The sequence below is a fragment of the Etheostoma cragini genome, chromosome 3, assembly GCF_013103735.1.
Source record: "Etheostoma cragini isolate CJK2018 chromosome 3, CSU_Ecrag_1.0, whole genome shotgun sequence".
Classification (NCBI taxonomy): domain Eukaryota; kingdom Metazoa; phylum Chordata; class Actinopteri; order Perciformes; family Percidae; genus Etheostoma; species Etheostoma cragini.
Genome location: NC_048409.1, coordinates 28,134,655 through 28,151,551, shown reverse-complemented (window position 1 = coordinate 28,151,551; position 16,897 = coordinate 28,134,655). Strand labels below are relative to the sequence as shown.

The 16,897-nt window shown below is 41.3% G+C and overlaps 2 protein-coding genes across 2 annotated transcripts in view; one reads left to right on the top strand and one right to left on the bottom strand.

The window, feature by feature from the left end:
* The window catches only part of LOC117941633, a 12,163-nt gene extending 1,840 nt beyond the window's left edge, over positions 1-10,323 (top strand). The window contains exons 3-16 of the mRNA XM_034866600.1: positions 257-493; positions 603-700; positions 1,757-1,853; positions 3,159-3,374; positions 4,025-4,167; positions 4,416-4,869; positions 5,749-5,910; positions 6,171-6,580; positions 6,769-6,939; positions 7,022-7,082; positions 7,738-8,076; positions 8,852-8,948; positions 9,984-10,083; positions 10,219-10,323. Coding sequence (XP_034722491.1) covers positions 257-493; positions 603-700; positions 1,757-1,853; positions 3,159-3,374; positions 4,025-4,167; positions 4,416-4,869; positions 5,749-5,910; positions 6,171-6,580; positions 6,769-6,939; positions 7,022-7,082; positions 7,738-8,076; positions 8,852-8,948; positions 9,984-10,083; positions 10,219-10,266 — 2,633 coding nt within the window. The 3' untranslated portion in view covers positions 10,267-10,323. The remainder of the gene's footprint in view (positions 1-256; positions 494-602; positions 701-1,756; positions 1,854-3,158; positions 3,375-4,024; positions 4,168-4,415; positions 4,870-5,748; positions 5,911-6,170; positions 6,581-6,768; positions 6,940-7,021; positions 7,083-7,737; positions 8,077-8,851; positions 8,949-9,983; positions 10,084-10,218) is intronic.
* Positions 10,324-10,466: 143 nt separating this feature from the next.
* ech1 (enoyl CoA hydratase 1, peroxisomal) overlaps positions 10,467-16,897 on the bottom strand; it is a 10,513-nt gene continuing 4,082 nt past the window's right edge. Inside the window, exons 3-10 of the mRNA XM_034866602.1 lie at positions 16,313-16,401; positions 16,063-16,187; positions 15,311-15,359; positions 13,783-13,847; positions 13,578-13,648; positions 12,011-12,082; positions 11,000-11,150; positions 10,467-10,885 (exon numbers count right to left, since the gene is read on the bottom strand). Of these exons, the coding sequence (XP_034722493.1) occupies positions 10,781-10,885; positions 11,000-11,150; positions 12,011-12,082; positions 13,578-13,648; positions 13,783-13,847; positions 15,311-15,359; positions 16,063-16,187; positions 16,313-16,401 (727 nt within the window). The 3' untranslated portion in view covers positions 10,467-10,780. The remainder of the gene's footprint in view (positions 10,886-10,999; positions 11,151-12,010; positions 12,083-13,577; positions 13,649-13,782; positions 13,848-15,310; positions 15,360-16,062; positions 16,188-16,312; positions 16,402-16,897) is intronic.

Genomic DNA, 16,897 nt, shown 5'->3' with positions numbered 1-16,897 from the left:
AAATAGAGCTTCTGCATATCTTTTGCGGAGTGGAGAGAGGCTAAACCCACGGTTCTGGGACCCTCCGTGGCACGGCTGGTAACAAGCATTGACTTGAATGGCAGCGATTGCTCACTGGGGTTACAGCGCCTTCGAAACGCGGCCTTGACGCACCCTTTGGAAAATAGGGGTAACAGATTGTTTTCACCACACACGGTGTGACGAGCTATAGACAGGAATATCAGTTGATTGGGTTATTGACGTGTCCTGTCTTTAGGTCCAGAGGATAGTGTGAAGGTCCCTCCACACGCAGTGGACAGGGATCTGCAAGAGGATTCAGAGTCGTCTGTGACCTCTGACACGTCCCAGCAGACACCCTCTTGGTCCATCAGTGGGGAGCGGACTGCTGAACAATCAACCGCCTCTGGAACCAGCTCAGGGAGATCCAGCAATGTCATCTGGAGAGAGAGACAGCTGATGGGGGCAGGAACATCTCCAGAATCCTCAGAGTCAGGTACGTACAGGACAGGTGAAGAGTGATGAGAGAAAAATGCTTGCATTTGATACATAATGATGGGGCAACAAAATATATATTTCCACTTGGATGGAATATTGTTTTCCAGATTTAGTCCGGAGGATAATCTCACCACCTTCCTCTGAGCCTGGAAGAGGAGCGGACTACTCTGGTCCTGCACTCACTGGTTACAGATCCCCCACAGAGGTAAGCACAACAACTGAAGATGTTCTAAACTCAGTCCTTTCTTCTCTTTTAAGTCATCAACGTTGTGGCAAACTTTTGCAGCCTAAGCTGAGAAGAAAGATACAAGGGAAAGAACAGTTTTGGTCCATATGCAGTGAAATAGCATCTGGCTGCTCCCTGTCGGGGATAATCTGTCTGTTTAATGTCACGTTGCAAACTCTCAACTTTAGTCTAAGTGTTTTTTCTCTGTGAATTGCAGTTTGAGGGATGGTTTTACATTGATGCACACATTTTGCTAGCATTCTTCAAACACCGGGGATAATTAGAAAATGTGCAATGAAAAATGTCATTGCATATTGGCATAGAGCTTTAATACTCTCTAAGGTTCATATTGTAGATAAAACCAGCTTAGTGCCTGGGCAGCATCTGCCTCTGGGTCTGATTATGTTTATTGAAGCTTTTATATTGTGTCTCTGTCTGGCTTCCTTTTTTATGGTGTGTACGTAAGTGTGAGCATGTGGGAGTGGTGTTTTGTTTCTGTGCACTGAGCGATGATGTGAAATTACTAGACCTGACATGTGTTTAATTAAAGATACGTTAAATGATGGTTTCTACACTTGAACTGAGCTCAGTGAGTCTGTGTGTGTGTGTGTGTGTGTACATGTTTTATTCCAAATGCAAACTTTACGTCATTTCACTACAGTAAGTAAGGTCAGTGTTAAAGATTTAAAAACATTTTTTTAATGATAAATTTGTATGACTTCAGTTTACTAATAGTTATTCCAACGTTGACTAGGAGATATATATATATACTCTGTAGATGTGTGTGTGTGTGTGTGTGTGTGTGTGTGTGTATATACATACACACACAGTTTACAGTCTTTCTGAGCGATGATGTGAAATTACCCCACCTGAAGTGTATTTAATTAAAGATACGTTTCATGATGGTTTCTACACTTGAACTGAGCTCATTGAGTATCTGTACATCAATGGGTTCTCAAATCTGTTCTGTTTATCTCCTTTACACATTTATTTTGTGTGTGTGTGTGTGTGTGTGTGTGTGTGTGTGTGTGTCAGTCTGCACATAGGCCTCCTGATTCTGACTGCCTCTCCTCCACCACCATCTCCACCGGCAGCTACGTCACCTCCGATCCTGAGCAAAACGTAAACGCTGGTAAGGGACAGCAGGACCGTGTCTTGCATCACGCGGTTCTTTTGTCTTCGTTTGTTCCTGATTTTCGACCATGTGGTTGATTGGGCTTTGAATCTCGTGTGAAATCTTGAAAATCTAACAGAAGTTTGAGAATTTCACTGTACGATAACCTTCTAAGAAGATATCACGGTATATGGTATTACACAATTATCAGTTACTATGACTCTTAAAGCTACGTTGTGTAAGAATGACTCCCATCCAGCGGTGAAATTGTATATGAAAACCAACTGAATATCACTCTCTAGCCCCTCCTATTCCAATACCCAACACTCAATCTTACCTCTTACGGTGGCCCTATTATTCCAAGAAATACGACTTTGACAGTGAGGGATCCTTCCAGTGTAATACAAGTTGTACGTTATTTTGGTACCATTTCCTTGCTAATATCAGCGATCAGGTTCCCAAACATATGCAAGCTAATGTTAGTAAAGTACCAGTGCTATCACGACACATTTGATTACGTTTATGTTACCAGGTAGACTTTCCTTTTTCATCATTGAAAGAGGAAAGTATTCTAATCGTTGTTCTAGCGTTACGCACAACCATGCGTTAGCCAAGCAACTTTAAAACTTTGAGTTTACACAAATAGGCAGAATTACCTTTTTAAAGAAGAAAGCAGGCGACTTCGGTGTTAAAAGTTACACAATGGAGATTTAAATGAATTAAAAGGAAGGTTTTTTTTTGGTCAAACAAACACAACTTTATTATAATTGAAACTTAAAGCCATTTTTTATGTGAGTCAAGAAAATTTCTCCCTTTAAAAGAATGTAAACGGCTCAAACGTAGTTGAGCCGTCAATTTTCATACCATGGTATGCCGTGAACATGGTGTACTGCTGCAACCCTAGCTGAAGTAATGAAGTACTGAATTGAGTTGGTCACCCTACTAACATGACTTGGTCCTTCATTGTTCACTTGAGTTTTGGTGTGTGCTTCCAATTATTGAGCATTATTGTGACCTGTGGGAATATGTTGAGTACCGTAGGTGACAGAATGTACATTCATCTCTATATTTATTCAGTACATATCCATGTCCTACACTTATGAAACCAGTGTATATCCTGCACCTGCTGCTATTGCACTTCTGGTTAGACCTAAACTGCATTTCGTTGCCTTGTACCTGTGTAATAACAGTAAAGTTGAATCAAATCTAATCACATGACCTTTTTAAGTTGTGTATATATGCAACATGCTGATTGCTTTTCTATCTTTATGATAGCTTTAATCAAATCTCTTCTTTTTTCTCTTCCTCCCATTTCTTCATTAGATAAATCCCCGCCTCTAAGACGTGTAGAACAAGGAGCAGACTTACTTGACGTTTCCTCTCCATCCGGTCAAAGCTTCGGCGTTAAGGAAAGCTCGACTGAAGGCCATCCTCGTTTGGCGGCAGACTCTCTGTTTAATGACAGCAGCATCCAGCACATTATAGACAAATACACAAGGGAGCTAAACATCTCGCTCAGCACTGCTGGCAAAACCACAGGTGAACATAAACACCACACATTTACATATCGTTTGTGTTCAGCTTGTTAGATTGATGGCAGTTGTCGCATCTGTGTTAGTTTACTGCAATTATTTAAAACACCTCAGGATGTATGATGGTACAAGTTAAGCTCGGTATGCTTTAACCCTCGTGTTGTCCTCGGGTCAAATTTGACCCGTTTTCAGTTTTTTCATCAGAAAAAAATGGGCCTTCAAAATATCAAATAACTTTGGAAAAAACATTTTAAAAAAAAGCACCCACAGCATTGAAAAAGTGACAGAAATGTCAGAAAAAGCAATAATTTTCTTTCATGGTTGACGGGAAGAAAACACAAACTACTGCTACTTCTTACAGTGTGTCTTCCGACAATGTCTAAAAATGTTTGTATGTATTGTATGTGTTTGTGTATGTTCATACAACTACACTCAAAGGCAAGGCAAAAAGAAATCTGCGTTCAAATAGTGGTGCGAGATGCCATAACCATACCACCATACGTCTCTCATCAAGGGGAATTCAAGCTGTTTTACTTAGTTTTACATACAAACGTGACACACAGGTGTGCAGAGGTGTGATTCCAACGTCTGAAATGTGTGTGTTAGTGTTGGACGGCATCATGTTAGTACAAGTGTTTCTTCTTTGTTGGCCGACAGACAGTGAATCCTCATATGTGGAAGAAACTGGCTCTTCAGTTTCCCAGCAGTCCTTGGTTCGAGTCTCTGAGAGGAGAGGGGCGGATGAAAGATCTCATCAGTCTCTTCCCTCAGACACAGCAGGAGCACAGAGGAGTGGCCTGGTCAGTGACTCACAGTCCCTATTTTTAAATTAAAAGTTGTAACACTGATGTTTTCGGCCACTAACTTGTACTTTAAAGGATCTGCAAAAAGTATTATACGGTGTGCTGATTGATGTTACTGCAGTTTGACTTTGACTCTGCATATTTTCCATTTTATTTTGGAACTTATACCATGAATGGAAGTCAGTTATAACTATTTTTGCTGTTAAATACCCAACACTCAATCAGTGCTTTGGTTTTTGCTACAGGAATGGGAGAATACAGTGAATCCGATCCTGGAGCACTTGCCAGGTGAGGACACGTCAATGGGTGTGGACCAGGAACAGGACTCTTTCAGACCTCTGATTGGCCAGCTGGCAGACCAGTCATCCTGTCTCGCTGGCGACCAGAGGGTCTCAGCCATGGAGCGATTGGTCGGTCACCCATCGGCTCACTCGTCCATGATTGGTCAGCTGACAACAGGTCGGCCTGTTTCAACGAGCTTTGATCAAGGTGGATGGGATTCCACTCTGAGTCGAATGATTGGTCGACTCTCCCATCACTCCAGCTCTCATTGGCTGAGTGGTGGGCAGGACTTTCATGGCGGTCAGCTGATGGGTCAGATGCCATTGGAGCAGTCGACTACATGGTTGGATGAGAGCAGAATGAGACCGCTGGTCGGGGAGCTGGATGAGTCTGCAGCGCAGCACAGTGGAGGCTCAGGTAAAGAAAGGTGTATGAGGACTCCACCCTCGTGATGAACTTAAATAAGTTCATGATGGCCATTTCCCATTGTTAAACAAATAATGGATAAATAGAAATTAATTAAGCAAATGGACTGTTAGCTGCATTTGTAGTTGAAACTATTGATGCTATTTTTAATGTTTTGTTAGGCAGTTAACCCTCAATTCACACAGCTCTTTATGAATGAATACAGTCGAGTTAAAATTAAAAGTAAATTGCTCTGAGTCAGTTTATATGAATCAGTTTATATCAGTGAATACACTGCTGTTCGTAATAACTATTTTAACAGAGATAAAGACAGTATAATTCAGACAATAAAAATATTATATGAAATAGTTTTGGCACCTAAAGAAGAACTAAATGATTCAAACGTCCAACGTGCTCTAGATATGGAGTTGTTGTGTTTTGGGTCTTTGGGCCTTCTGCAGACCTTCTCTCTGCAGACCTTCTCAATGTTTAGATTAAAGAAGATTAAACTGATTTGTCAGTCCATAGTATGTTCAGCTGATAAAATTTAAATCTGAACACATGTTGATGCTAAGCTTCCAGTTTCTTTGACCAATGACTGCTGATTTCTTCTCTTCTTATCCAACTGTTGCTCAGTCAGAGGGGTCTTTGTCTCTCTCGGATGAACTATTATATACATTGTTTTCTTCACCATGTACAACACTGAAAAACATCTATTTGTAAAGAGAACTTTCTACAAACCAAAAGCATCAAAGACAATTCAAACATATAGAGATCTCCATCTGGACCCAATCAAGCTTTGTGGCATAAGATTAAAAACATCTGTCCCTGCTCTACTTCCTCAAAGTAGGAAAAAAAGTTTGAGTTAGTGATCATATCTGCTGTTTCTAGATGAAAGAACCCACGTAGATCTTGGAGTCTCCACTGAGGCCAGTGGGCCGTCACATCCAGTGTTGCCTCCTGAATCCTCGTCACGCAGTGTTTCTGTCCCGGCTGTGAATCCACATCTGCAGGACCAAACCAACATGGACCTGGGCCCAGAGAGGACTGAAGGTGAGGCATATAATAGTAACTTCTAAAATGACCTTATGGTGGTTTTATCCGAGGGAGAATACAATGAACAGTATGTATCTGTTGTCTCAGTTTGTAGCTGAAGCCAAGTTTAATTCTGGAAACTTGGAGCAAAAAGAGTCAAATGTGTTCTTGCAGTTCTTTTATCTAATGTTTTAGATGTCAGCCATCTTTGCATGGATGTTTCTTACCTGGTTAGAAACTTAAATGTGCTTTATGTTCATGTTTATCACCATCTTCAGTGTTTCCAGGTTCAGACTCATTCCACCCTCTTCTGGCTGAGGTCACCCACAACGAGACAGCAGACCCCTCCATGACGTTTCACCAGCCCGAACACGATGGACCCACCTCCCCTGAAGGACCTCCTGCCAGCGGGGGAAGCCCTGCTTCCACACCTGCTGAGGAGATTGAAATCCACACCGAGTCTGAACCTTCACCTGAGCACCTCAGAACAGAGGATCCATCCAGCTGCAAAGCAGATGACCCTGCCTTGCAGGAATCCTACTCCCAGCTCACCACATCCCAGAACCAAACCAGTGAATCGGTCCTCATTGTGTCTCCCACCATGATGTCCCCAGAGGGAGCGGATGCGGACAGAAACGCCGTTTCTGAAAGGCTCGGCAACCTCTGGCCTGTCTCAGATAAGCTATGGGTACGATATTGGTTTCTTCTTCACCTTGGTACACTTTGCAAAAGAGCACGGCACTGTCACGCTTCAACTGCAGGATGTTATTTGTAGATTTTAAGGTCCGTTTATTTAGGAAAATGACAGCTTAATGCTTTTAAACTGTGTTGTCCTCCCTTACTTGTTTTAACTTGTCATCTATTCCCGTCTATCAGGAGGTCGGCAGTGAGAAGGGGATCCTGGAGCAGTCCCAGATTACACTAGTGAGCCTGACGGATACCACGCTGGAGGACCAAGAGACAGCCATCACTGAGGACGAGGGAACTTGGGAAGACAAACATCAAGATGGAGCGAGCGAAGAGGGACAGAAAGGCCATGAGACAGAGGTGACGTCTATAAAGGTTTTTAACTTTGACTTCAGCTGCCGGTGTCTTTCAGATCTCTGAACCCTAACCCTGTTGTCTTTAGGGGACAGAATCCTCGTTGTCACCGGATGAGACTCCAGAGGACAAAAACCAAGCACACCCAGGTAAATAATCAAAACAATTAAAGACTCCGTATATCTAACTAAGATATAACACTGATGGGAGTGCTGTATGTGTGAGATGCTGGATTGTGAAGAAACTTGAATGTGAATGTGATCAGGAACAAAAAAGTAAAAATAATTTAATTTCAGTTTGTTTATAGTGTCAAGTCATAACAGACGTTATCTCAGGACCCCCCCCCCCCTCCCTCCCCAAAAGAGCATGCATTTGGTGTGACAGCGACCAGGAAAAACTTTTTAACCCTTGTGTTGTCTTCACTTTTGGGACACTCTCGTATCCCTCGGGTCAATTTGACTTTTTGGTTTTTTTTTTAAAACAACTCTCAAATAAAATTTTACTTCATAATCTACAAATATCGTCTTTATCTCAATTTCAGACAATTGAGATAACATATGTTTAGGGAATGCAATCAGTCTCTACTAGAACACAATTAAACATGGAACAGGGGTTTGTTTTTTGTCATAAGGTTATAATTCATATTAAAAATCCACTATGGAAACAATATAAGTGGTCATTTCCAGAATAATGTTAATTGAGTCAGGAATACATGTTTATCATAGAAAATAAGATAAGGCCGTGGATTGTCAGCCAGAAAAAATGTAACTTGTTGTTACGTTTAAACTCCTCCCCCCTCTCTAGATTCAGGGACTCTCCTGGAGTTCCAGTGGGGTCCTACCAGAGACCAGCAGGAGGTCCACCACAAGAAGCGCCGAGCGCTGCTCCAGAGATCGGCCTGCAGAGTGGAGGAAATTAAGGCTAAAGCGACTCTTGCCAAGATTCAACCCGTGAGCCAAGCTCCATCTGAAGCCGGAGAGCAGTCTAGATCTAAGGAATCTCAACCTGTCCCCAGTAAGGAAAGATCTAAGACAGAACCTCAACATAAGACTAATACCAAGTCAAAGGGGGGACAGGCGGAACTGCATCAAGCTGAGAAAACTGGCTTTATCAAGCAGAAGAAGCCCCAGCTTCTCCCTCAAGGTATCTTACTTTTATACCAGTGTTTCCCATACATAGGGTCGGGACCCAAAATGGGTCGCAGACCTAATTCATTGGGTCTCCAATTGGCAGAGAACAGAGTAAATGCTCAGCATGACCTCAGCATGACCTCAGAATGACCTCAGAATGGCACTTTCAAAAACTGAACCTTGATATCTTCAACCAGACACACACATCTCATTAAATTCAAGTCAGCATTATTTAAAAACAATGTTGGTGTCGGTACTGAGGGACGATGGGAGGGGACAGAGACACAGGAAGGAGAGTAGAAACCTTTTCTGTTTTTGTTTACTTTTATAATGGAATAAATATACTTCATATACATTTAAATTCATGCTTTTGTTCCGTAAATTTGGGTCCCGGGGAGACACGAAATTTCTCTTTTGGGTCTTGAGCTGAAAATGTTCGGGAACCACTGATTGATACCGTTGGACATTGTGAGTCATCTCTCTTTAAGCCCTACATTTGTTTAACGAGTGGCCCCCACAAGTTGGAGTTGTTCCTTTTGGTCTCCTGGTGCACAATTTAAAATGTACCTTTAATTAAAACTACTGGTCCCTAACTCACAATTAATTATCCTCTCTGAAATGTCTTTAATCTGATTTAACACCCAGCTGGCTCTGTGCTGTACTACGTGTTGTGTGGGTTTCTTGTGGAAAACAATGACCTGTTACGTTTAATTTGAAATGCCAGGCATACGTTTGTAAAGTGGTCAGTAACAATCTGTGCAAACACCTTTTTATCTGTGTTCCCTCAGTGAGTGATTTCAGGCTGAAAAAGGTGGACGAGGTGAAGAGCTGCACCCCGGAGACAAGGAAACTGGAGGTCTCTGAGATGCACCAGAGAACTCAGAGGTACTGCCACAATATAACCTTTAACCTTTACACCGTCTACTGTGCAGTTAATGTTGCTTCTCTTCACTACTACTTCTAATTGAGTATTGATTTAGGGACCAGAAACCCAAAACTAGATTACTTGCATTAAAAGGGAACCCCACCTTAATTAAGAATTCCATCACGTTATTTTTAAGGCCTATGCAAGTTCAATTAACATGAACCACTCTCTTAAAGACAGAAACCAGGGACGTGGGTCTCAAACTTGTGATATATGGTATAAAGTCTGGAGCTCCTCTTTAGACCATGAATGTGAGTGATTTCTTTTTGGACCCACAGAATGTTTTTCTTTATTTTATTGTTCTGTCCTAGCGCTGGCGATATGGAGAAAATCCATTATCACGATATTGATACCACAACAATATTGTAGTGTTGACTATTCGTGCTTTCATAAAATATCTCCACAATGAGATTTTTGATGAATAATCATCAGTAATGTGGATTTAATGACTGAGTGGGTAAAGTCACAAAATAGAAGCTCAAAAAACAGCATCACTTTACTGTAATGCAGCCTTTAAAACCAGGAAAAGACGACACTTATAACATGTTACGATATCCAAAATCTATATAGTCTCAAATCACGATATCAATAAATTGGGTGCTCTGTGTCATCTATTACATCTTTACCAATTTATTGACTATGGAGCCGTTCCAGACAAATCTCAGTTTTAGGACTCTAGTTTTTGAATATGGGAGAGTTGTTCACATTTACTAATGATTCTTACGTGTCTTACATCATAGGAATAACTTCTGAATAAAAAAAGCATAGTTCCTCTTTAAATATAGACGTGGCGTTCACAAAGAAAGATGGTGTGTGTGTGTGTGTGTGTGTGTGTGTGTGTGTGTGTGTGTGTGTGTGTGTGTGTGTGTGTGTGTGTGTGTGTGTGTGTGTGTGTGTGTGTGTGTGTGTGTGTGTGTGTGTGTGTGTGTGTGTGTGTGTGTGTGTGTGTGTGTGTGTGTGTGTGTGTGTGTGTGTGTGTGTGTGTGTTTCTTCAGACTGTACGAGCAGCTGGAGGAAGTCAAGCATCAGCGAGCCATCAGGAACAGACAGGAAGCTTGTGCAAAAAACCGACTGAAGGCCAAGGAGTTCCACAGGGTAAAACACCCGAATCATGAGTGTTTGTTTGGGAAAATGTTTTAAAGACTGATTGTTACAGAACTGCGAGCACCAACATTGTTGTTTTAGTCGCATGAATTCTGAATTAAATATTTTTCCACCGTCTCTTCACAGAAAACGTTACAGAAACTTCGTGCCAAGCAGACGCAGACACTATTGTGAATTTTAAGTTTATTTGTATAATTTAAGTTTTTATCAATAAAGCATTTTAAGTTATTTGAATCCGCCCGTTGTTAAATCATTTTAGGAAATAACAACCGGTCAACATGGATATTTCAAAAATCAGTGAACACCAACTTTAAAATGAGTTTTTTTAAGATTAAACATTCATGAAGTAGATTACAGATTTACAAAAACAGCTTTTCTACAGTGACAAGCTCAGAAAATCCTCTTTATATTACAGTTTAACTTCACCTGGGGAAGAGGTTAACCTGAAGTCACTTATAATTCAGATTTTACACATTGATGATTTATCAAAATGCTGTTTTAAAGGCTTTTGCACCCAAATAATTCACTTCTTTGGAAACCAATCCCAAGCGTCCCTCTCTTAAATCTCACTGCATCACACTCAAGTGGCCCCAGCTTCCCGGACCACATCGATGCGGTTTCCCTTCACACAGAAAGGCCACAGTGGCAGCTTCTGTCTGTGTGTATCTGAACTTTGCGTCAGCGAGGTTTAGAGTTTGGAGAAAGCGATCGTCTTGGGACTCTTCTTCTCCATGGCGGCCTGAGCTGATTTCATCACATCCTGAGTCTGGAGCATGCTCATGTTCCAGGTGGCCTGGAGAAGGATGAACAAGCTATTTAGTGAAGATTAAAACACACAAAGGCAGCTCTGTGGTCATGGTGTTTCTGACTAAATCCTCCATTGTATTTTAAAAGCTAGTGTTCTCACCATGTAGTTCAGTCCCTCTGCCACACTGTGGTCTCTGGAGTAGACCAGGTTGATTTTGGTGCCCTGCACAGCTACAGGACTGCGAGCGGCGATCTCCTCGGCCATCTCCAGCGCTCCGGCCATCATGGCCTCCTTATCCGCAAACACTCGGCTGAAGAGGAAAGGGGTTCAAATAAAAGAATCCTTCCTTAAAAAAGGTGATGGTTGAAACTGCAGTAAAGCACAAAGTAGTACTTAAGCCTTGTGTTGTCTTCCCGTCAAAATTGAAAATCAATATTTTTGTTGATGCTTTTTAACACTTTTTTTCAATGTTTGCCACTTTTTTGACATTTAACACTAACTTATTAACTTTAGTTTTACAGTTATTTTTAGAATTTATGGTGAATAAACCTCATTAATAGGAAATTATACCCAATGTTTGAGAAAAGCAGGAATTAGTTAGACTAAAATTAAAAGGAATGGATGTTGATGGATAATCACAGACTGGAATATGTCAACTTTTACTCAATACTATTTCAAAACACTTGAACAATTTTTTTTTTCTCCAAATGCTATAAAATTGAACAAGACGCCCCAAAATTAATGAAAGTAGAGATGTGTACTTGTCAAAGAGCGTTGTGTGGAATCAGTCATGTTATTTTTTGGGAATTAAAAAGAACATTTGATACAGGAAAACGGGTCAATTTGACCCGAGGACAACATGAGGGTTAATTTTTGGTTGAAAATGACTGACTGGCTTTCTAATAATTTAAAGTTCTGATGATAAATCTACAGTATAACACGGAGGAAATCACTTCTTTGCACATTGATTACTGATTTGAAAGCTGAGGTACAGTAACCTAAAGTACTAGTCATTCATTTTAATCCCCCCCATCATGATTACCAATAAATGTCGATGCAGCTTATCATTTTTCAACCAACAACTTTTTAGGTTTAGTAAAAACAACAGTACTTAATGAAAGAAAACACCTGCAGCATATAAGTGTATATATAGAGTACGTATGAGCTCACCTGACCAATCCGCTGCTTTTGGCTTCATCGGCATGCATCTTCCTGGCGGTCAGAGCCAACTCGTTCACGAGGCTACAGGAAGAGGGAGAGTTAGTCACGTGACAACGTGGACTACACACAGAATACATATTACTTTTATTTCCTGATTCAGACGCTGTGTTTTAAACCTTTTTGGATGCTCTCACAGGGTTAGTTTGGATCCAGCAAAGTCACACAATTACACTAACTAACCAACGGAGACCGCAGTAGACCTGCAACTCCAGTGTTTTAACAGGTAAATTTACTGGGTAATTTTGTCTTTTTTTACCCTTGTGTTGTCCTCCCGTCAACATTGAAAATCAAGAATTTTGAAGCTTTTTATCAATATTTTTAACTTTTTCTTACGTTTTTGTCCCTTTTTTCAACACTTTTCCAATGCTTGACGTTTCAACACTACGTAACACTAACTTATTAACTTTTTTTTTACAGCAATTTTTGAAATTTATGGTCAATAAACCTCATTTATAGGAAATTATGCCTAATGTTTGATTTAGAAAAGCAGAAATTAGGAATTATTGAGACTAAAATTAAAGGAACGGATGTTGATGATAATCAGACTGGAATTTGTCAACTTTTACTTAATACTATTATAAAAAAAACACTTCAATTTGTTTGTCAAATGCTATAAAATTTAATAGGACGCCCAGAAAATGAATGATCAAAGTCACCCCAAAGAGCATTGTGTGGAATCAATCAAGTTATTTTGGGTAATTACAATTAGAAAAGCAGAAATTAGGAATTATTTAGACTAAAATTAAAGGATTAATTAAAGTAGAGATTTGTACTTGGCAAAGAGCGTTGTGTGGAATCAATCATGTTATTTTGGGGAATTAAAAAGAACATTGATATAGGACATTGTTTTTAATACTATACTAATTTAATACTTAGTTTAATAGTTTATTTGACCATGTAAAAAACATTAAAATAAAAGATTTATATACATGCATTCATACATGTATAATTTAAATGACAGATAAATAAGGTCATGTTAATGTCCCAATGTTCAAAAGGAGAAGGAAGAAGTTGATAAACAACTTATCATCAGGTCCGACCCCCTTTCTCTACTTTTATCCTTTAGTAAATCTTATGCTTCACTTATTTACACATCATAGACTCAGTTGCACACACACACACACACACACACACACACTTTAGTTTTTTTTCCTTTCTTCTTCTTATATACCATCTATCTATCTAAAGCAGATTAAATAACACATCCATACTAGACTTAGTATATAGGCTTATTAGTATAAAGATAAAAGTATATAGATATATTAGCATATAAATATAGACTATGGAGTTGAAGCTCATACAAAAGGTGTTTGATGACCACTTTAAAGGCTTTCAAAACCACTTTTAAATGTGCATACTACGTCACATGACCTCTCCCCCAGACTCTCCTGGTCTATTAACATGGCGGGTTTATTAACATGGCTGGTCTATTAACATGGCTGGTCTATTAACATGGCTGGTCTATTAACATGGCTGGTCTATTAACATGGCTGGTCTATTAACACGGCTGGTTTACCTGCGGCTGCCAATGACTTTAGGAAGTCTCTGGAGAGTTCCAACATCTGCTGCAAGCCCGATATCAACTTCCTTTAAAGACAGAAAAACTGTGTTACAACTCTCTTTGTTTCCTCTTAATTATTTATCTTTTTTCTTGTTTTCCCCAAGAAACATTTCCCTTAGCACATTTCCAAATTTTAGTAATTAGATGGACGTGTACGTACCTTTACCTGGAACCAGGCGTCCTGGGTGCATAGTCGGATGTCACAGGCTGTGATCAGATCAACACCTGACACAGAGCACAACATCCATCAGATCAACAACATCCACCAGATCAACACCTGACAAAGAGCACAACATCCACCAGATCAACACCTGACACAGAGCACAACATCCATAAGATCAACAACATCCACCAGATCAACACCTGACAGAGCACAACATCCATCAGATCAACCCCTGACACAGAGCACAACATCCACTAGATCAACACCTGACACAGAGCACAACATCCATCAGATCCACACCTGACACAGAGCACAACATCCATCAGATCAACACCTGACACAGAGCACAACATCCATCAGATCAACACCTGACACAGAGCACAACATCCATCAGATCAACACCTGACACAGAGCACAACATCCACCAGATCAACACCTGACACAGAGCACAACATCCACCAGATCCACACCTGACACAGAGCACAACATCCACAGTGAACACGAAGGCGTTGAAACTAAGTTTTCTCCACTTTAAATGACACACCCTTGTAACATGTGATTATTGTAACATTTTCTTTTAAGATTATTTTCAGGGGGCAGTTTTTCCCCTTTTTATTAGACCAGTGGTTCCCAAACATTTTCAGCTCAAGACCCAAAAGACAAATTTGGTGTCTCCCCAGGACTCGGAACAAAACCCATGTATTTAAATGTATATGAAGTATATTTATTCCATTATAAAAGTCAACAAAAGATGGCTTGGAGATATCAACCAGCTGATCTAGTCTAGGTTTGGTTTTTGAAAGTGCCAATCTGAGGTCATGCTGAGTATTTAGTCTGTTCTCTGCCAATTGGCGACCGAAATGAAGCGTGTCCGCGACTCATTTCGGGTCCCGACCCTAAGTTTGGGAAAAATTGTATTAGATAGTGAGTGGATAGACACAGGGAAGGTGGGAGAGAGATGGGGGGATGACACGCAGCAAAGGGCCGCAGGTTGGACTCAAACTCGGGTCGCAGCAAAGAACTCAGCCTACATGGCTACATCCTAACAATTTCTGAAGACTTCCTTATCTAAAGGATTCACTAGTGATGCAGTGAGATGTGAAAGAGCAGCCATCTTTTCCATGCAGACACACAACGGGTACCATCCCGGGACCTGTATCAAAAATCAGGTTTAACTCCCACAATGGGACCACGATAGGAATCATTCTCGGGGCTTTATTGTGTCATTCCTCACTATTTATGTATATTTTAACGTGTGACACAGAGTACTGTTTTCATTGTTTTTATATTCAAGTGGTCAAATAAAATCAATCAATGTATCCTGACTTCTCTGGATCAGGTTAGCCGTGCAGCATCTGTTACCATAGTTTCCTATACTCTGGTAGAAGTGAGCCAGATACTCGACACCAGAAAACCAGAGTTAAAGCCCAAATCTTGCCAGCTAGCCCACTGATCTTACGTTGTGACATGGCCCCGTGGTCTGAGTTCATGGCTGCACTATAACTGTGTGATCATGATGTCTCACCTCCCCCGATACAGGCTCCGTGGACCGCTACCACGACGGGCTTGGGACACTACGAGAAGAAAACATCGTCAACGTCACAGGAAAATACCATGACAACCAATCATTGTAAATGATTACAAACTACTATCTTTTTGGGACTGTTATTTCCACTCTTCGTTCTAACCCCAACCGGTCGTCAGACACCGCCTACCAAGAGCCTGGTCTGGGTCTGGGTCTGGGTCTGGGTCTAGGTCTGGGCCTGGGTCTGTCCCAGGTTTCTGCCTAAAGGGAAGTTTTTCCTTGCCAACCGTTCGTCAGACACCGCCTACCAAGAGCCTGGTCTAGGTCTTGGTCTGGGTCTAGGTCTGGGTCTAGGTCTGGGTCTGTGTCTGTCCCAGGTTTCTGCCTAAAGGGAAGTTTTTCCTCGACAACCGTTCGTCAGACACCGCCTACCAAGAGCAGGGGTCTGGGTCTGGGTCTAGGTCTGGGTCTAGGTCTGGGTCTGGATCTGTGTCTGTCCGAGGTTTCTTCCTAAAAGGGAGTTTTTCCTTGCCACTGCTGCTTGCTCTGGAGGAAACTACTAGACCTGTTGGGTCCTTGTAAATTCTGGAGTGTGGTCTAGACCTGCTCTACCTGTAAAGTGTCTCGAGATAACTCTTGTTATGAATTGATTCTATAAATAACATTTAATTGAATTAAAATGCTGTCCAATTACATAATCATCAATAATCTTAAAATCCCTCAGTGTGATAAACAGAGAAACCCTCCTCGACCTTCTCAATGACCGAGAACGTCTCTTGATACTTGGTGATGATTCTTCTCATGTTCCAGGAGATTCTGGCCGCGTCGTCGCCCTCCGGCTGGAGGACGTCGCTGGCCATGTCCATCAGGTCGATGCCTGGACGGGGGACACAGCCCAGAGTTATAAATACAGCCCAGAGAGTAAATAGAGCTCAGAGGATAATATAATACAGCTTTACTGCAGAGCTGGTGTCGTTGAATGTCAAACAGACGGAAACCTACCGGCTGTGAACATCTTCCCGGCTCCAGAAACCACAACCACTCGGCATTCTGGGTCACCGGCTATCTCATTAAAACAGTCCACCATCTCACTGGAAGGAGAAGGAAATGTTTCGGTGTTATCAGTGTCGGATAAACTTACATAAATGCTTCTTTATAAGTGCTGGAATCACTTTTTCAGTGGTTTACTTTTCAATATTAGTTTAATTTTTTTTTTTATATCATTAACGTTGAAAAAAAAGTTAGTTATTTTGCTCACTAAGTCAACACAGTCGCCAACTTTTATGTTATTTAATATTGTCCAATATTTATTTATTTTTTGATTGTTTTTTGGGCATTTTTAGGCCTTTAATGACAGGACAGCTGAAGAAGTGAAAGAGACAGAGAGAGGGGGGGGATGACGTGCAGCAAAGGGCCGCAGGTCGGAGTCGAAACCGGGCCCACTGCGTTGAGGAGTAAACCTCTATATATGGGCGCCCGCTTCACCAAGTGTGCTACCCGGGCGCCCGTTTCACCAAGTGAGCTACCCGGGCGCCCGCTTCACCAACTGAGCTACCCGGGCGCCCGCTTCACCAACTGAGCTACCCG